The sequence below is a fragment of the Dipodomys spectabilis genome, unplaced genomic scaffold (genome assembly GCF_019054845.1).
Source record: "Dipodomys spectabilis isolate Male_0828 unplaced genomic scaffold, ASM1905484v1 ptg000066l, whole genome shotgun sequence".
NCBI lineage: Eukaryota > Metazoa > Chordata > Mammalia > Rodentia > Heteromyidae > Dipodomys > Dipodomys spectabilis.
In genome coordinates, this window is record NW_024870743.1 from 5,227,435 (window position 1) to 5,245,958 (window position 18,524).

The 18,524-nt window shown below is 50.2% G+C and overlaps 1 protein-coding gene across 3 annotated transcripts in view; it reads left to right on the top strand.

The window, feature by feature from the left end:
* The window catches only part of Atp6v1c2 (ATPase H+ transporting V1 subunit C2), a 50,088-nt gene that overhangs the window by 25,960 nt on the left and 5,604 nt on the right, over window positions 1-18,524 (top strand). For all 3 annotated transcript variants that reach the window (XM_042680740.1, XM_042680741.1, XM_042680739.1), the window contains exons 4-10: window positions 2,633-2,718; window positions 11,533-11,627; window positions 12,499-12,590; window positions 16,260-16,358; window positions 16,967-17,035; window positions 18,144-18,236; window positions 18,335-18,428. In XM_042680740.1, coding sequence (XP_042536674.1) covers window positions 2,633-2,718; window positions 11,533-11,627; window positions 12,499-12,590; window positions 16,260-16,358; window positions 16,967-17,035; window positions 18,144-18,236; window positions 18,335-18,428 — 628 coding nt within the window. The remainder of the gene's footprint in view (window positions 1-2,632; window positions 2,719-11,532; window positions 11,628-12,498; window positions 12,591-16,259; window positions 16,359-16,966; window positions 17,036-18,143; window positions 18,237-18,334; window positions 18,429-18,524) is intronic.

Sequence of the window (18,524 nt, forward strand, 5' to 3'; positions counted from 1 at the left end):
TTTTTCCATGTTTATGTTCGTTACAGACATAGCTTTTTTTTAAAGCTAGGGGAAAAAAATGCTGGGTGCCAGTGGCTTACTTCTGTAATCCTAGCTATTCAATAGTCTGAGATCTGACTAGTGAGACTCAAAGTTAACCTAGGCAGGAAAGTCCACAGACTCTTGTCTCCAATTAACCAGCAAAAAGCCAGAAGTGAGTCCAGCACCAATGGCTCACACCTAGCTACTGGGGAAGCTGAGATCTGAGGGTCGTAGTGCAAAGCTAGCCCTGGCAGGAAAGTCCATGAGATTCTTATTTCCAATTAACTACTCCAAAGAAGCTGGAGGTGGAACCATGGCTCGAGTAGTAGAGCACTAGCTTCATGGGGGAAAAAAGCTGAGAGACAGAGTCCAGGCCCTGAGTTTAAGTCTTATGACCGGCACCAAAAATTAAAATAAAAATAAATAAATTAATTTAAAAATAATCATGGTCTGTGTCTAGAACAACCCAGAGCGGTGTGGGTTGTAGGAGAGCTACAAAACAGGAGCACACTGACCAGGCTGAGACCTGCAAGTGGCTGAGCGGCTTCTGCTGGCCTGTGATCCCTTGGATTTTCTGTGGAATCTCCCGGGGAGCTGGAGGACAAGAGAACGAAGTGCCCGTGTCCCCTGACGCACTCTTCTTTCTTAAAAAAAATTTTTTTTCCAGTTGTAGGGCTTGATCTCAGATCCCAAGTGCTGTCCCTAAGCCTCTTTGTGCTCAACGCTAGTACTCTACCACTTGAGCCACAGCTCTACTTCTGGTTTTTGAGTAGTTAACTGGAGAGAAGAGTCTCATGGACACTTTTCTTCCCTGCTTGGCTTTAAACTGTGATCCTCGTATCTCAGTCTCCTGAGTAGCTAGGATCACTGGCAGTGCCCATCATCTGGTGCCCTGGAGCACATTTCTAAGTCCTTCTCTCTCATGCCTGAGGACACTTTGTATGAAGAGCCCTGTGATGTTGACATGCTCCCCACTTTATGGCCCAGGAAACTGAGCTGAGTCGGGTAACTTGGCCACGTCTGTCCTTAGTGAGGCACTGTGAATTACTCACCTAAGAGATGTTGGCACAATAGTGGACATTCAAGCACGTGACAGGCCACAGGGCCCCGTGGGAAGGTGTGGCCTGGTGGGAGAGCCTTGCCTTTGCCGACCCCTGTGCAGACTGGGTGGGTGGGGACCAGTCATTTCTTGGGGCTTCAGTATAAAATGGGATTATGTCACCTCAGGGAGTTTTTTTTGTGTGAGGATTAAAAGAGACTGTGGTTATTGCCTTTGACTTGATAAAAGCCACCAAAAGAAGATCTCAACTCCTGTTGGGTCTTTGGACTTTGCATGTGTTAGGCAAGCGCTCTGCTCACTGACCTGCATCCCTAGCCTGGTTGTTCAGTTTTTGTTTGTTTGTTTTTGGTGCTGGTCCTGGGGCTTGAACTCAGGGCCTGAGCACTGTCTCTGAGCTTTTTTTGCTCAAGGTAGGTGCTGCATTGTTTAATCCACACCTCTTCTTCCAGATTATTTTTTGGTGGTTAATTTGATATAAGAGTCCCACAGACTTTCTTGCCCTGGCTGGCTTTGAACCGCGATCCTCAGCTCTCAGCCTCCTGAGTAGCTAGGATTACAGGCGTGAGCCACTGCCCCTTGGCTTGGTTGTTCTGTTTTTGCTACTGTATGTTTGTGTTTTCCCGTTTCTGACCCTAAACATGACAATCAGGAAAACAAGCTCGTGTTCTCCCATCCTTCGTCCCCAGTACTGAGGTTTGAACTCAGAGCCTCATGCTCTCACTTGGCTTTTTGGCTCAAGGCTGGTACTCTACCATTTGAGCCACACTTCCACTTCTGACTTTTTGCTGGTTAATTGGACATAAGAGCCTTCCAGATGTTTCCACTCAAGCTGGCTTTGAACTGCGATCCTCTGATCTTAGCATCCTGAGTAGCTAGGGTTTACATCCCACATTTTGTAAATGAAAGTTGAGGCTTGGAAATTCAACCAATTTGGCCTAACGCATTCAGGTGGACCTTGTCAGGACCAGGGTAAATTCTTCAGCTTCCAGTTCTTGCACTTTGAAGCTTTCAGTGCATCTAATGGAAACCAAAAGCTTGATTTTCCTAATTATAAAAGAAATGTCAGATGATAATAGGAAATATATAGAAATAGGAAAAGCACACGAAATAGCCTCGGGCAGCCGGCCTGGCTGCATTGCTTTCTGTCTTGGGTTTTTCCACTTGCATTATAATATGTGCCTTGTTCCACAGTCATTCAAATTCTTTGTAAACCATATTTTCAGTATCTGCCCAACAGTCTGTCAGCTGGAATCTGCCATCACTCACGCAAACAGTTCCCCATTGTTACACCATCTGCTTGTTTCCAGTTATTATTATTTTTTATTGTCAGCAGTAATGCTGTCAAGAACCTCTTTCTATTCAGAAAGCTTTTTTTTCTTTCCCTCTGTGTTTCCTATTTCCTGAAGATGGTTTCCCAGAAGTGGAATGACTGGTTCAAAGGTTCCTCCTAGTGAAAGTCTCTTCCTACACACAGATTGGCAATCATGGCGGCCTCTCCTGCCAGCAGCGCTGTGTGTCCCCTGCCTCACCGCCGTTTGCTTCTCTCCACAGTCTCATAAAGAGAATGGCGCAGAGCGTGGCAGAGGTCATGGAAGACTCCAAGGGGAAAGTCCAAGAGAATCTCCTGGCCAATGGAGGTAGGTCTGTCTAGGAGGGGTTTGTCCAGGCTGCAGCCACACAAGTCACAACAACATTCTGGGGCTCGGTGGAAGCCTAGGATGGTGGGCTAGACGAGAGCCCACACTATTAGTGCAACTTGCGTGACAGATCCTTCCTATCTTCCCTCCTTTCCCTTTCTTCCCTTCCCTTCCCTTCCTTTCCCTTCCCTTCCCTTCATCTCTGTCTCTGTCTGTCTCTCTCTCTTTCTGACTCCTTTCCTTCCTTTCTCTCTCCCTTCCTTCCCTTTCCTTCCTTCCTACCTTCCTTCCTTCCTTTTATGTGTCAGTATTGGGGCTTGAACTCAGGGCCTCATGCTCTCACTTGGCTTTTTTCCAATCAAGGCTGGTGCTCTACCACTTTAGTCATACCTCCACTTCTGGCCTTTTCTGGCTAATTGGATGTAAGAGTGTCTGGGACAAGGTGCTGGTAGCTTATGTCTATAATCCTAGCTACACAGGAGGTTGAGATCTGAGGATTGGGTTCAAAGCCAGTCTGGGCAGGAAAATCAGCGAGACTCTAAGCTCCAGTTAACTGCCAGAAAACTGAAAGTGGCACTGTGGCTCAAAGTGGTAGAGTACTAGCCTTGAGGAAAAGAGTTTGGGGATAGTGTCCAGGCCTGAGTTCAAGCTCCATGACTGACCAAAAACTAAGGGTGTCTGGGATTTGTGTGCGCAGGCTAGATTCATCCTTCCAAATAGCTAGGATTCTAGGTGTGATGCACCAGGCCTGCATAATATAACCTTCTTTACCCTGTTACTGAATTCCTCAGCAAAATTTGACATGAACAAGGTTCAGGAGAGTCTGAACCCTGACTCTTGTTCAACCACCACATTTTCTGTTGACCCCCCACCATCTACCCACACTTGGAAGTTTCACCCACTCTGCCCCAAACAAGGCATGAAGAACGGCTCATGTGCTGAGCAAGGTCTCACGGGTCTTTATTTCCTGTGCAGTAAACTGGAGAGCCCAAACCATTTCTGGTATCAGATTCTGTTCTGTGGGATCCCTGAGCTGACTGGACCCCAGTGAACGTGTTCAAGTGCGCAAGAAAGAAAAAACTTGGAGACTTTAGAAACTCTAGAATTAAATCTTTAAGTACCTCTAGAGATAACAAAACTGTGTGACCACGCATAGTTCTTGAAAGTGGTAGCATATATATCTAGCATATCATTTGGTATAATGATATTAAGTATATGTAAGAAAAATGTATGAGTATATATGTTATGTGTAATGTTATGTGCATATGTGTATGTTGAATATGTTGCACAAATGTGTGTATATGCATATGTGCATGTGTGTATCTATGCGTGTATATATATTGTATAGATGTGTGATTGTGTATGTGTAGATATGTGTGTATATATATATGCATATATATATATTCCTATTTTGTTCCTGGAAGCACAGCCCTTTGTGTTTACTGGTTAAAACCAACAAATGGAAGTGTTCCTGCTCCCGCATCTGAACTTGGCAGCCTATCTTGGCGGTTTAATAACTCCACCTTACTCTATTACAGGTTTGAAGGAGAAGATGAAATGTTTAAAGAGTAGGTTGTATGTGCATGTGTGTGCTATGCTGTGCTTAGAGGTGGCACCGTGTGGCCTGGGAAGGGTGGGGTGCAGTTCGGTTGGAGGGGTGCAGTGATCAGGTCATGACAGTTGTCCAAGTGACAACGTCGTGGCTTGGCCATGCTGCCCATATGACACAGAGAACAGCTACCTCACCCCCCCCCCCTTCTCCTGTCCCCTGCCTCTCCTGTGCACATCACATCCCACTTGGAAAGGAAAGGGTGCCTTGACTTCGCAGAGTTCAAGGTGACCTCTCCCATCGTCTAGCTGCTCCTGGCCTTGATGCCTGCCCCTGCCCTTGCTCTCCTACTCGTCCCGTTTGTGAGCCTTCTACCTTCAGGATAACGGCAACTTGGATGCCACACTCACTCTGTGTGGCCTTGGTCAGGTTCACATGGACCAGGAGCCCCCTGGGGTGGTACCCAAACAATCCACACTCAGTATACGTATTAGAAGAAGCTATTTTCTTTTTTTGTGGGGGGGTGGGGGGGTCTGGTTGTGGGGCCTGGATGCTGTCCCTCAGCTCTTCAGCTCAAGGCTAGCGCTCTACCACTTGAGCCACAGGGCCACTTCTAGCTTTTTTTTTTTTTTTTGCTTATGTGGTGCTGAGAAATCGAACTCAGGGCCTCAGGCATGCAAGGCAAGCACTCTACCACTGAGCCACCTTCCCAGCCCTCATTATTCTGTTTTTTTTTTTTTTTTTTGGGTCCGGTCGTGGGGCCTGAACTCTGGGCCTGGGTGCTGTCCCTCAGCTCTTCAGCTCAAGGCGCTCTACCACTTGAGCCACAGCACCACTTCCGGCTTTTTTCTTTTTGCTTATGTGGTGCTGAGGAATTGAACCCAGGGCCTCAGGCATGCAAGGCAAATGCTCTACCACTGAGCCACCTTCCCAGCCTCAGAAGAAGCTATTTTCATTATTTGTTTTTTCTCCAGTCCACTCAAGCTGGTGGAATGAAGGACCAAGTCTTTTTTTTTTTTTGGTTGGTATGGGGCTTGAACTCTGGGCGTGAGCACTATCCCTCAGTTCTTCAGCTCAAGGCGAATGCTCTACCACTTGAGCCACAGCACCACTTCCAGTTTTCTAGTGGTTTATTGGAGATAAGAGTCTCACGGATTTTCCTGCCTGGGTTTGCTTTGAACTGTGATCCTCAGATCTCAGCCTCCTGAGTAGCTAGGATTACAGGCGTGAGCCACCCGCGCCCGGCTTTGGACCAAGTCATTTTTGAGCAAAAACAAAAACAAAAAAATCTTCATGGCCAGACTCCAGTGGCTCAAACCTATAATCCTACTACTGGAATGCTGAGCTCTGAATGTTAAGATTTGAAGACAGCCTAGGCTGATAAATCTGTGAGACTCATCTCCAGTTAATCAGCAAAAAGTAGAAGTGGAGGTGAGGCTCCAATGATAGGGAGCTAGCCTTCAGGGAAAAAGATAAAATACAACTGGGCCCAGGAGTGGAGTTCAACCCCCAGGACACGTGCACGTGCACACACACACACACACACACTCACTCACACACTCACACACATAAAAATCTTTACAGATCGCAAGTTACAATTGCCTTCCAGAATTTAATCTGTTTATCTCACCATTTTTTGCTGATGGGCAGAAAAAAATACTTTTTCAAGCTGACCCAACTGATCTTTTCTCAGCAGGCAATGCATGGAGCGCTCAGCGGCTCTTCTATCTTCAAATACAGCTGAGATTTAAGTTGACATTAATATTAATGTTATGAATATTCATTATAATTAATCATATTAATATTACCATCTATTGTTGATATGATCATGCCCAGCCAGTCCAGATGGCACCAGCTGTTAAGTACTAGTTCCTTCCTTCTCCACTTTCTCCTCTTCCTCTTTTGTTCTTTCTTTCATCTTGCTTGCTTTGGCTGTCTCTCTACTACTGAAGCCATGCCTCCCATCTGGCTTTTTGTTTTCTAACTTGGATTTGAACCATGACCCTCCAGGCCGGAGCTTCCTGAGGAACTAGGATTTCAGGGATGCACCATGGGTGCCCAGAAGACAGTTTTCTTTGTTCTCGGGGGCTTGCTCTGTAAACCAGCCCTGCCAAGAGGCCCAAATGAGATCGCAGGGCCCAGAGTCACTTCTCAACCTTAGCAGTTCAGATGATCATTCAAGACTCTCCAAATTCAGTCAAGAGATTTTTTGTGTTGTTTTTATTTTGTTGTTGCTGCTGATACTGAGGCTTGAACCTAGGGCCTGCACATTGTCCCTCAGCTTTTTCTCTCAATGCTGGCACTCTACCACTTGAGCTACACAGTTCTTTGGAGATAAGAGTCTCGGGGACTTTCCTGCCTGGGCTGGCTTTGAACTGCAGTCCTCAGATCTCAGCTTCCTGAGTAGCTAGGATTGCAGGCTTGAGCCACTGGTGCCTGGCTTCAGGGTTAATTTTTTTTTTCTAACATAGACTTTTAACAGTCACATTCTAGGTGCTTCACCTTGCCTGAGCACCTTTTGGGTTTCCATCAGCCTCTAGCTGAACATTGAAAGGACCCAAACATGCTAGATGCAGGCCTGGCTGTAGACACTGGTGGCTGTCCAGCTATTCAGGCAGGAGCCACGGCTGGGGCAGTCACACTCCCGTGTGCTGGTGAGGACTGGGTTGGTCTTCAGATGACACCATCATTACTCAAGATGTGATGACCCATGTACAGTATTTTGTTGTTGTTGTTTTGTTTCAGTTTTTGATGCTGGTCCTAGGACTTGAACTCAGGGCCTGGGTGCTGTCCCTTAACTTTCTCACTCAAGGCTCGTGCTTTTCCACTTGAACCATAGCTCCACGTTGGATTTTTCTGGCGATTAGTTGGAGATGAGGGTCCCTCAGATTTGTGTGCCCAGGCTGGCTTCAAACCATGATCTTGGAGATGACTGGCCTGACCCCGAAGCACAGCAGTGATAGAACTTTCCCTCTTGGAAATGAAAGTCCTGAACATTTTAGAGACAAAGCACAGGACTAGAGTTTGAGCTGAAATGTGCTCCTCAGTTGTTGATTTTTTTCTTTTTCTTTTTTTTCAGTATTGGGAATTGAACTCAGGACCTTGCACTTGCTAGGCAAGTGTTCTACTGGCAGAACCACAAGCCAAACCCTTTGCTTCTCATTTATTTTTGAGATGGAACTGGAACTTGTTACCTTTGCTTCCCTCCCTGTCCTGAGGATCTGGGATTAGAGGCTTGTGCTGTCATACTCAACTGAAGTCTTCCTTCCTTCCTTCCTTCCTAACTTCCTTCCTTCCTTTCTTTTTGTGCTGGTCCTGGAGTTTGAACATAGGGCCTGGGCTCTGTCTCTGAGACATTTTGCTCAAGGCCAGCACTTTACTACTTGAGCCACAGCTGCACTTTCAGCTTTTTGGTAGTTGATTGTAGATAAAAGTCTCCTGGACTTTCTTGCCTGGGCTGACTTCACATTGTAATCCCCAGATCTCAGCCTCCTAAGTAGCTAGGATTACAGGCATAAGCCACCAGCACTGAGCCCCAGCCTGCTTTTGAGACAAGATCTCATTGACTTTTTGTCCAGATTGGCCTCTGTCTCTGTCTCTTGAGTAGCCAGGATTATAGGTATACACCACCATGCCAGCCCAAAATATGTCTCCCAAGTAGTGACAGGAATATGAGTTCAAAAGGCTGCCTTAGCCACAAGGAGGACTTGCTCTGTGTGGGGCCCTATAGCAGGCTCTGGACACAGAGACAAGTGCGTTTCAGACTGCCCTGAAGGAGCCTGGGAATGCCAGGCATGGATAGCCAGGTCATCAACAGTGTTGTGGAACTCAGGCTGATAGAGTGAGGGACAGTCAGGAAGGTGGTGGAAGCAACTGGTCTCCCTCTGGGCAGAGCATTGAAGGATCGAGGCAGAAATGAGAGAGGGCTGGAGCAGGACTTGGCTTGAGCAAGGGCTCCAGGACACTAAAGGTGGTAGAGAGGAGCAGGGAAACCACACATCTGCTCTGACATCTTCCTCAGGCTTCTGATGCTTGCCTGTGGCTGGGGGTCACCCTTAGAGGTCAGCTTTCCCAATACTTGGCTATTTTGGGGTTCAGCAAGGGGAATCAGTTGCCATGGCTGCCATGAGAAGGGACCAACCTCTGGCCATGCTCTCTGGGTTGATGTAGCAACACCAAAGCCTGTACTCACACCAAAACCAATTCCCTGAGCAGCTTCAACCATGGGCCTTTCCCCCCTCATAGTCCTCTAGTCCTCTGAGATCAACTTTCCAGCCAGTTCAGTTTCTGATGAGGACGCCCTCTGCCTTGGTTTGTGGTGGCCAGCCTCTCACCGTGTCCTCGCATGGCCTCTCCTTGGTTCCTGTGTGTGGAGAGACAGTAAGCGGGAAGACGCTCCTGGTGTCCCTTCCCACAGGGCGCACATCCACTAGGCGAGGCTTCCACCCCTAGAGCCTTAGAATGCCTCTTGTCAACACCCCGAGGCATGCTGGGTTAGTTTCGATGCCAGTGTTGTAAATGCCCCATGTGAATTCTCCCCAAGACCTTTCCCAAGGATGGGTGATCTAGAAAACACCTGGGCATGGGGCTTGTGAGTTTCTGAGGAAGGAGGAGCGAGCCTTCTTCTTCTGCCTGTAGTTAGCTGTGTCCCGATAAGGGGTACCGCAGGGAAAGGGCGGGCCAGGTCCCCTGTGTGTGCCAGGCAGGTACAGAGTGCCTCCTGTGCACTTCTTCTGTTACAATGGAGCTTACATAACTCATTCCATGCCCAGGTTTGCTCATAGACATGATAATGGGACTTAATAGGGCTGAAAAGTCAATTAAGGGACATGAGTCATGTGTCCTGGCCCAAGGGAGCCACGGTTCTCGCCAGCTACATCTGTTGTTATTTTAAGGCATTGATTACCTCGTAAAGTGCCAGCGTGCTGCCACCAGGCCGGCCCCCCATGAGTCATGTTGGCTTTGGGGGAACTTGTGTGCCCACGTATTCAACCCAGACCTGTCCAAGCTGAACTCATCTCTCCCCTCTGTCCCGTCCCTGCCACTGCCTCTGGGGCTGCCTGGCTCAGCGCTCACCTCCCTCCGCCCTGTCACCCCACCTGGGAACCTGGTGTGACCCGGCCTCCGTGGTGCCCGGTGTGTCATGAGCCTTGCATGCTGTTGAGTGAGTCCCCAACTCGTTCCTCCTGCGGCCTCTCCTGCTCCTGTCCACTTCACCTCCTCTCTCCCACGCCCTCGCTAATACCCTGTTACCTCTTCCTGTACCAACCCAGGGGACTCTCCCAACATGTGCACCTCCTCGCTTGCGCCTCCGGTGGTGACACAGCTTCCTGGAGGCGCATGAGGTGACCCCATTTGACACTGCTGTCTGCATAGGAGGCATGGCCAATTCCTGACACCGTAGGCGCTGAGGGTATGAGACCTAGTGTGGCCATAGGTAGCTGCAGACAGGACCTTCTGCCCAGCCAGCTCTCCTGCCCAGTCCTGTCTGCCTTCTTGGTCCATCAGCCCCACCCAGAGATGACACCTGCCTCCAACACAAGGCCTCCAGGCCTCCTGACAAGAATCCCCTCCCACAGAGCCATACACCGCCCCACTTCGGACTCTGTGGGAGTCTTGCCCGGGTAAGGCCATCCTGGCCCGGCAAGGCGCCAGAGCCCACGCTGTCAACAGGTCACAGATTGCTGGTGGTGCTTCATGCCTAGGAGTCCTGTTCACTGTGAGCACACGGGGGTAGGCAGGAAGGAGTCTGCTCTGTCCCCATCAGGAGAGAGCTGGGCTCTGCAGGTAAAGGGACAGTATGCGGAGTGACCGCCCCTCTCCGTGGACAGGAGAGTCGCCGGGAGGCACCTTCCTGCACAGACCCTGCGTGGGAAAGCCTGTTTCGAACATGATAACTTGCTAGGGTCGGGGGATTCCAGGGAAATTCCATCCCAACCCTGAACACCCACTGAATTTCCTACTTCGCCACAGAGCACATATTGAAAAGAGGTGATAAGCCAGACAGTGCACACTGTGCATCTGGGGTTCCAGACACTTGGGAGGCTGCGGGGGTGATCTGAGCACAGGACCTCAAGGCCAGCCTGGGCAGTACAGCAAGACGCTAGCTCAAAAAAAATAAAAGGAGGAAAAGGAAAAAGAGAAAAGAAAGGGGAGGAAGTCATGGTTTGGTGGCGCTGGTGGCTCACGACTATAGTCCTGGCTACTTGGGAAGCTGAGATCTGTAGGACTGCAGGGTGAAACTCCATTTCCAATTAACCCTCAGAGGCTGGACTGGAGGTGTGGCTCAGGAAGTAGAGCACCAGCAGAGCCATTGTGAGGCTCTGAGTTCAGAGCCTGGTACAGAAAGAAAAAGAGAAAGAAAGAAAAAGGAAGGAAGGAGAGAGAGAAAGGAAGGAAGAAGGAAAGAACAGAAAAGGAAAAGAAGTCAAGTTCTGTGAATGTGCAAGTCTGGAGAGCGAGGAGCCCTCGCCCCTCAGGCGGGGCATCTGACTTCCATTCCTCACTTGCCAGCGGCCTGACGGCTCTGTCTCAGGCGGGTGCAGTCAGCACCACATCTGGCATCAATTCCACGCTCACTCCCCCCCCCCCCCCCCCCCCCGCCCCACAGCTGGTTTCAGAGGTCCCACAGCCGCCCGGAGACTTTCTGGAGAAAGAAAAGGAACACAGATTTATGACACTGTGAGGCAGACTTTCAAGGGCACGCGCTGGCAGGTGCGCACCTGACCAGGTGGCAGTCATGGTCACAGGCAGGCTCTGGGGCTTGGCCAATGGGTCAAGTGCTTTGAAAGGAGCAGGGGAGATTGAAATGGCCTCGTCTCCTGGTGTGGCTCAGGAGGCAGGGAGACACCTGCCTCACAAGCAGATGACACTTAGGACAGGCTGTGGGCTGGTGGCTTTTCAGGGGCCAGTTTGATGCTCTCTGATGGGACCTTAGAGTGCCTCAAGACAGTGCTGACTGGTGGAGAAGTGGCCGGTTGCCCTTGGAATATCATGGTGTGGCCCAAGACCCAGCAGACCGTTGGGGACAAAGCGACAGGCAGGGACAGCTGTGGCAGGTTTTGTGCTCTTTGCTGTTTGCTGGCTCTCGGGCCCGGGGGGTGGGGGGAGGGTTGGGGGCTCTGAGGACAGCAAGCCTCTAGCAGGGATCTCTGATCTGTGGGGTATTGGTGGCCCCTGAGCGGCCAGTGGGCTGGGGGCTCTGTGACGCTGGTGTTGGGAGGCCAGAGTGCTGTGTCCATTGTTGAACTGTGTGTGTGTTCTAGTTGACTTGACATCCTTCGTGACTCACTTTGAATGGGACATGGCCAAATACCCTGCAAAGCAGCCTCTGGCGAACGTGGTGGACACCCTCACAAAGGTGAGCGGGCCTGATGTGTGGACGGCTGACCATGGAGATGGCCCGCGTTGGGTTCAGACTCTGGCAAGACCGAGGAGGGAGGCTGGGGTTCGACCCCTGCCTGTTGACCCTGGGTAGGACCCTGTCCTGCCGGCCCTGATGGGGCCTCAGGCCTCTTTCTGTGCCCTGGTTAGGCTGAGGATGAGAGAAGCCCGTCACACACCCCTCCCATTGCCTACAGGGGCGCGAGAGGACGGCCCCTGCGAGCCCCCGATGGTGCTCTGACCCCAGAGCTGCTCCTTCCCCTTCCCATCACTCTAGCTCCTCCCTAGTCTGCCCTTGGGGACCTGATGCTCCCCAACTTTATGAGTTTCTTGAGGAGAGTGGTGGCTCACATCCTTGTTAGACTGTGAAACTCCAAATCCAATTGATTAGCAAAAATCTGGGCTGGAGGCATGGCCTATATGGTAGAACACCAGCTGGGAGGAAACAAGATGAGCAAGCACGAAGCCCTGGTACTGGCACGAGAGGAAGGGGGGTGGGAGAGACAGAGATAGAGTTAGAGTTGATTTAGGAGGCCTGATCCTAGAATTATGTGCCAGTTCACCCCTGGGCCACCCGTGACGCAGTAAGCTGTGTCTGTCTGCTAAGCCATGCTTTCCTGCTAGTCTTTGAACTCCAAACGCCATAGCACAGGTCCATGGGGACGTTGTACATAGCCAGCAGCTACAATGTAGCCTAGTCATGTAGCTCTACAATGAATACGGTGTAGTTTGGTTGTGTAGCTGTACAAATGGTGCTGCAGTATGCTTCTCTTGGAGTACAGAGAGTGGTATATAATATGAATGAATACGATGTAGCTGTAAAGCAAGTGTTTCCCTTCCTCACACAGCAACTGGCACAGATCGAGACTGACCTGAAGTCCCGCACAGCCACCTACAACGCTCTCAAGATGAACCTGGAGAACCTGGAGAAGAAATCCACGTGCGTACTGTGCTCCCGCGCGGGTGCTGCTCTGCTCCCCGGGACCCCCCTCACCCCTCACCCATGGAGGATGCAGGGGGCACCTTGCAAAGGACAGTGAGCAGCTGGGGTGCAGAGCCTCGTGCTTTGATGGGCAGAGAGCTCGGTGAGCTCCAGCCCTGCGCGGAGCCTCTGCGGGAACGCAGGTGCCTGCTCTGTCTGCCTGGACGGTCAGTGGACCCTGCAGACGGACCTGGCATCAGATGGTGGAGGGTTCCACCAGGAGGAAAGGGGAAGCTCAGTGTGAGCAAGGCAGGGATTGTCATGGGACAGTAGTGAGTACACTGGCACTGGCGGTACGTAAGAAGCCAGTGGGGGCTGGGAAGGTGGCTCAGTGGTAGAGTGCTTGCCTTGCATGCACGAGGCCCTGGGTTCCATTCCTCAGCACCACCTAGGCAGAAAAAGCCGGAAGTGGCGCTGTGGTTCAAGTGACATGGCACTCGCCTTGAGCTGAAGAGCTGAGGGACAGCACCCAGGCCCAGAGTTCAGGCCCCACAACCCACAAAAAAAAAGAAGAAAAGAAGAAGAAGCCAGAAGCCAGTGAGCTTCTTCTGGGGCTGGAGGAGGACGCTGCTGGACAGTGCTGGTTTGGCAGGGTTTCCTCCCGTGACCAGGAGAAGGTCACTTTTTACTTACATGTACATCTTGTGGTTGTCACCAGCCAGCATTTCTTGTGATTAGCTCTTGTGATTCTGAAAGTGTGCCCAAATCCATAGCTTGGTCTAGATGGCGTCCCGGGGAGAGGCCATGCCTGACCTCGTGGCACTCAGAACACTGACACGCAGGGTGGGTTGGGCTGTGGGCATGAGGTGCAGGTGGAACGTGGGAATCCCAGCTCTAATGAGCTCATTATGCCTATGTGGAGCCCCAAACCCCACACAGTGCGAACCCCAAACACTCTTGGTCTCCAGCACAGCCATTCAAGCTAATTCAAGCCATTCAAGCCTGTCATTGACAGACTTTTCTTCCCTGTGCTGGTTGAACCATGGTCATCAAATATCAGTCTCCTGAGTAGCCAGCATTCCAGACGTGAACCACAGGCACCCACATCATGTCCTCTTGACTCTGTTACCTAAGCCTTCTTTCAGTATGTATTTTATTTTTTAAATTTTTAATTGTTATTATAAAAGTGATGTACAAGCTGGACACCAGTGACTCATGCCTATAATCCTAGCTACTCAAGAGGCTGAGATCTGAGGATCCTGGTTCAAAGGCAGCCTGGACAGAAAAGTTCATGAGACTCTTCTCTCTAGTGAACCTCCAGAAAACCAGAAGTGGCACTGTGGCTCAAAGTGGTAGAGTGCTAGCCTTGAGAAAAAAGCTCAGGACAGCACCCAGGCCCTGGGTCAAGACCCACAACCCCCAAAAAAGATGTACAGAGGTTTACAGGTATATAAGTCAGGTAAAGAGTATATTTCTGGGCTGGGAAGGTAGCTAAGTGGTAGAGCGCTTGCTTTGCATGCATGAGGCCCTGGGTTCGATTCCTCAGCAACATATAAGAAAAAAGAAAAAAGCCGGAAGTGGCACTGTGGCTCAAGTGGTAGAGCGCTAGCCTTGAGCTGAAGAGCTGAGGGACAGCGCCCAGGCCCAGAGCTCAGGCCCCACGACCGGACCCACCCCCCTCCAAAAAAAAGCATATTTCTTTTTGGACAATGTCATCTTTTCCCTTGCTCTGTCTCAGTTTTTCTCTCCTGTCCCCACCTACAAATTATATAGTTCTTTTTTCCATTAATGTTTAGAATTTAAGTAGTTGTACAAAGGCGTAATTAACAGAGCAGTTAATCAGCGTCGCCCTCCTCAGCCTTCTCGCCCCTTTGATGCAGCCCTCCCCTTCCTGTTCCTTACTTCTTTTTCACAAGTTTGTTATTGTTATTATAAAGGTGATGGACAGAGGGGTTATTGTTACGTAAGTCAGGGAAAGGCTACATTTTTTTTTTGGGTCCGGTCGTGGGGCCTGAACTCTGGGCCTGGGCGCTGTCCCTCAGCTCTTCAGCTCAAGGCTAGCACTCTACCACTTGAGCCACAGCGCCACTTCCGGCTTTTTTCATTTTGCTTATGTGGTGCTGAGGAATCGAACCCAGGGCCTCAGGCATGCAAGGCAAGCGCTCTACCACTGAGCCACCTTCCCAGTCCAAGGCTACATTTCTTTTTGGACAGTGTCACCCCGTCCCTCGCTCTCTCCCAATTTTCCTCACCCACAAGTTATGTAGTTCATTTTTCGTATGGTGTCTAGTGAGTACACTGCTGCATTTGTTCACCCTTTGTCCATTTCTGTGTTCCCTTACTCTCCCAAAGTTAGATAAATGAGTAAACAAGAAAAAAGAAAACAAAAACAACAACGAGGTGAAAACCTCTTGTGTCCATTTCGATAAATATTATTTTATCTGATCAGATGTACGTAGGCATTGCACCTTTGTGTTCTTCTCGTAAGAGTATTCTCACCCGGTGCTAGTGGCTCACACCTGTATTCCTAGCTACTGAGGAGGCTGAGATCTGAGGATTGTGGTTGAAGCTAGCCTGAGCAGGAAAGTCCACGACACTCTAATCTCCAATAAACCACTCAGAAAAACAGAAGTGGCACTGTGGCTCTAGTGGTAGAACACTAGCCTTGAGCTAAAGAGCTGAAGGACAGTGCCCAGGCCCAGAGTTCAAGCCCCATGACTGACCCCACAAAAAGAATATTCTCCTTTGGTCTCACTGTGTGTGAATGTCTAGAGTCCTATATAATTTATCATGCCCCAGTATATTTTAGATCTAGTTTCAGCATATATTTTAAAGCACCTACTAAGCTCTCAGACCATAAGCTAGGCCCTAAAAAATGCACAGCAGAATAAAATCTGATTCCTGCACAGCCTGCAGACTCACCATTGTTCATTCAGCAGACATGTTTGGAAGCTCCACTGTGAAGCTCGGGGTGCACAGGGCAAAGCTCAGACCTTAAGTGTAGTGTGAGGGTCGTGTGCTCATGAGAGCTGTCCGGGGTACGTCAGGGCCACGCCGCTACATAGACAGAAACTGGAAAAGAAAGTGGCTGGGTGTGGGGAGACTCTGGTGTTTCCCCTTTAAAGCTTTGGGGGAGGGGGGGGAGGGGACTCCTTACCTGGGAAGCACCCAGCCCCCAGCCTCTGAGTGTCTTGGTAGTGGTGTACAGCTACACTCCCGCCTCCGACAGCCTTGCCCCAGGGCTAGGCCTGAAACTAACTAGGTCCCTTGGGCAAGGGCAAAGCTATTTCAGGTGAGTGTCCCCTGGTCACTTTGGAGGCCTGTAAAGTGACACGCAGCTCTGTCTCAGCCAGTAATTTTAGCTGCCTGCCACCTGAGGTCCCCTCACAATGGCCGATGGTGGCACAGGGCGCTGTGGGTCACCGAGGTATTGGTGACTGGTGACAGTAGCTGAGGCCCAGCCAGCCTCCCTGACCCTGGAGGCAGGAGGCGGCAGCCCTGATGCTGGGATGGAGTCCGGGAGGATGGTCTTAGGAGGCTCCAGCATGGAGAGGCAAGCTCCAGAGCCTGCTCCTTTCCTGTCCCCATCTGGGTGTTGTGGGTTTGCAGGGGGGGAGGGGCCCGTGGCTCACTTTCTGCTGGTCACACTTTGTGTGTGTGTGTGTGTGTGTGTGTGTGGCTTTTCAGGGGGAACCTCTTCACTCGGACACTGAGCGATATTGTGAGCAGAGAGGACTTTGTGTTGGATTCAGAATATCTCATCACACTGCTGGTCATCGTCCCCAAGTACGCGGCCAGGAAGGGCAGGGGGAGGGGAGGGTGTCTTGACCCTTGCTGGGATGGACGGAGGGACTGTGGAAGGACATCAGCCCTGCTCAGTAGACAGGGAGATGGGCCATTTCCATGCCCACCTGCCAGGTTAGAAGACCTACAGAGCAGCTCTGCTTACAGCAGTAGGAAGATGGTGACAGTGATCTAAGCAGCCATTTATTGTGCACCTACTGTGTGACTCATCAGTCACAGACAATGTTTCATCTCTGTCACAGGCCTGGGAGTTCTTACTTTTTTGAACTTTGTCCTGAGACCGTCAGCTGGTTCCAGGTCGCCCACTGGGTCAGGCCTGGAGGTTATTAGTGAGCTGCATACATGTCTATACCTCGCTCTCTATGGGGCCTTTTGTGGGAGACCCGGAGCTCTCACAGGCTGGACCCAGGTTGGGGTTAGGCCAGGGTATCCTCAGAGCCACTGAGCAGGGCCTGCAGGAATGCTGGGGACTCTCCACAGTCCCTTCCCCACCCCACCCCAGGCCTTAGGAAAAGGGAGATATAGCATCCTGAGCCTCAGGACGTCCAGAGCCTTTGTCACATAAGAATGAGTGGTTCCTGTCCTCCTAGGACAAGCTACGCCCGGTGGCAGAAGACCTACGAATCGCTGTCGGATATGGTGGTCCCTCGGTCGACCAAGTGAGACCCCAGCTCAGCTCTGGGCACCTGCAGGGTGTGAGGCCTCTGAGCCCCATACCCAGGCTTTCTTGGTCCCCTCCGCTCCTCTTGGGCCGCTCAGTTTTCTTGCATGCTTGGCCCAGAACTCTTATCACTAACTCTGTCATAAGCCACCCTGCTTTTATCTTTCAATTCTCCACTCCCTTGCCCCTCCCATGGGAAGTGTCATCCTTCCTTCCTTCCTTCCTTCCTTCTTTCCTTCCTTCCTTCCACCCATCCTTCCATCTATCCTTCATCCATCCATCCATCCTTCCATCCATCCTTCATCCATCCATCATCCATCCATCCATCCTTCCTTCCATCCATCCATCTATCCTTCCATCCATCCATCCTTCCATCCATCCATCCATCCATCCATCCATCCATCCTTCCATCCATCCATCCATCCAACCTTCCATCCATCCATCCATCCATCCATGTATCCATCCATGTATCCATTGCAGGGCCTCTCCGTGGATCCTCTGGCTTTGAGCTCTGTTCTGCCTGCCCTATTTGTTCTGCCCCATTGGGGGTCCTGCAGACACCTACCTGTGCACAGTCCCAGGTGTGAAGGAAGACAGTTTCAGGGTGTGGCCCATGGAGGGTCAGAGCATATAGCGTAACCAGTGGGTACTGCAGAAATGATGTGTAGAAAATATATTTTTTCATATTTTATTAGTTAGAAATAGCACAAAGATGATATATGTCATATATACCACATCTATCATAAAATATAATAGCATATATTATATACATTATATAATATATAGTATATAATACACATATACTATATATTATATACTATAACATATATAGTATATAATAGTATATGCTATTATATATGTATTATATATAAAGGTCTGTGAGACTCTTATCTCCAATTAATCACCAGCAAACGAGAAGTAGTGCTGTGGTAAACATTAGCGTTGAGCAAAAGGAGCTTAAGGACAGTGCCCAGGCCCTGAGTTCAAGCCCCACAACCAACAGGAAAAAAACAACCCTTCTCCTTGCTGAGTTCAGCTCCAGCGTGGGTCTGGGCACTGGGCCACCCCAATGGTCGCTGAGGTGAACAAAAGCTTCTTATCAACAGACTGATTGCGGAGGACAATGATGGCGGCCTCTTCACTGTGACTCTGTTTCGAAAAGTGATTGATGATTTCAAAGTCAAAGCCAAAGAAAACAAGTAAGGGTGTGACCTTGAGCACCTCCAGATGTGGCCCCTGGGAATCTTTGCCCCCTCTAGGCGCTTCTTAGTAACAGCCATGGTGTGCTTGTTTTAAGGTTCACTGTCCGTGAATTTTACTATGACGAGAAAGAAATCAAAAGGGAAAGGGAAGAGATGACGAGACTTCTGTCTGATAAGAAGCAACAGTATGTGAGTACCAGGGCGGGCAGGCGGGGGGGGGGGGGGGGGGTCATGACACAGGGCAACCTTCTCCATCCATGTGCTAGAACCAAGTGCCCAACCTGC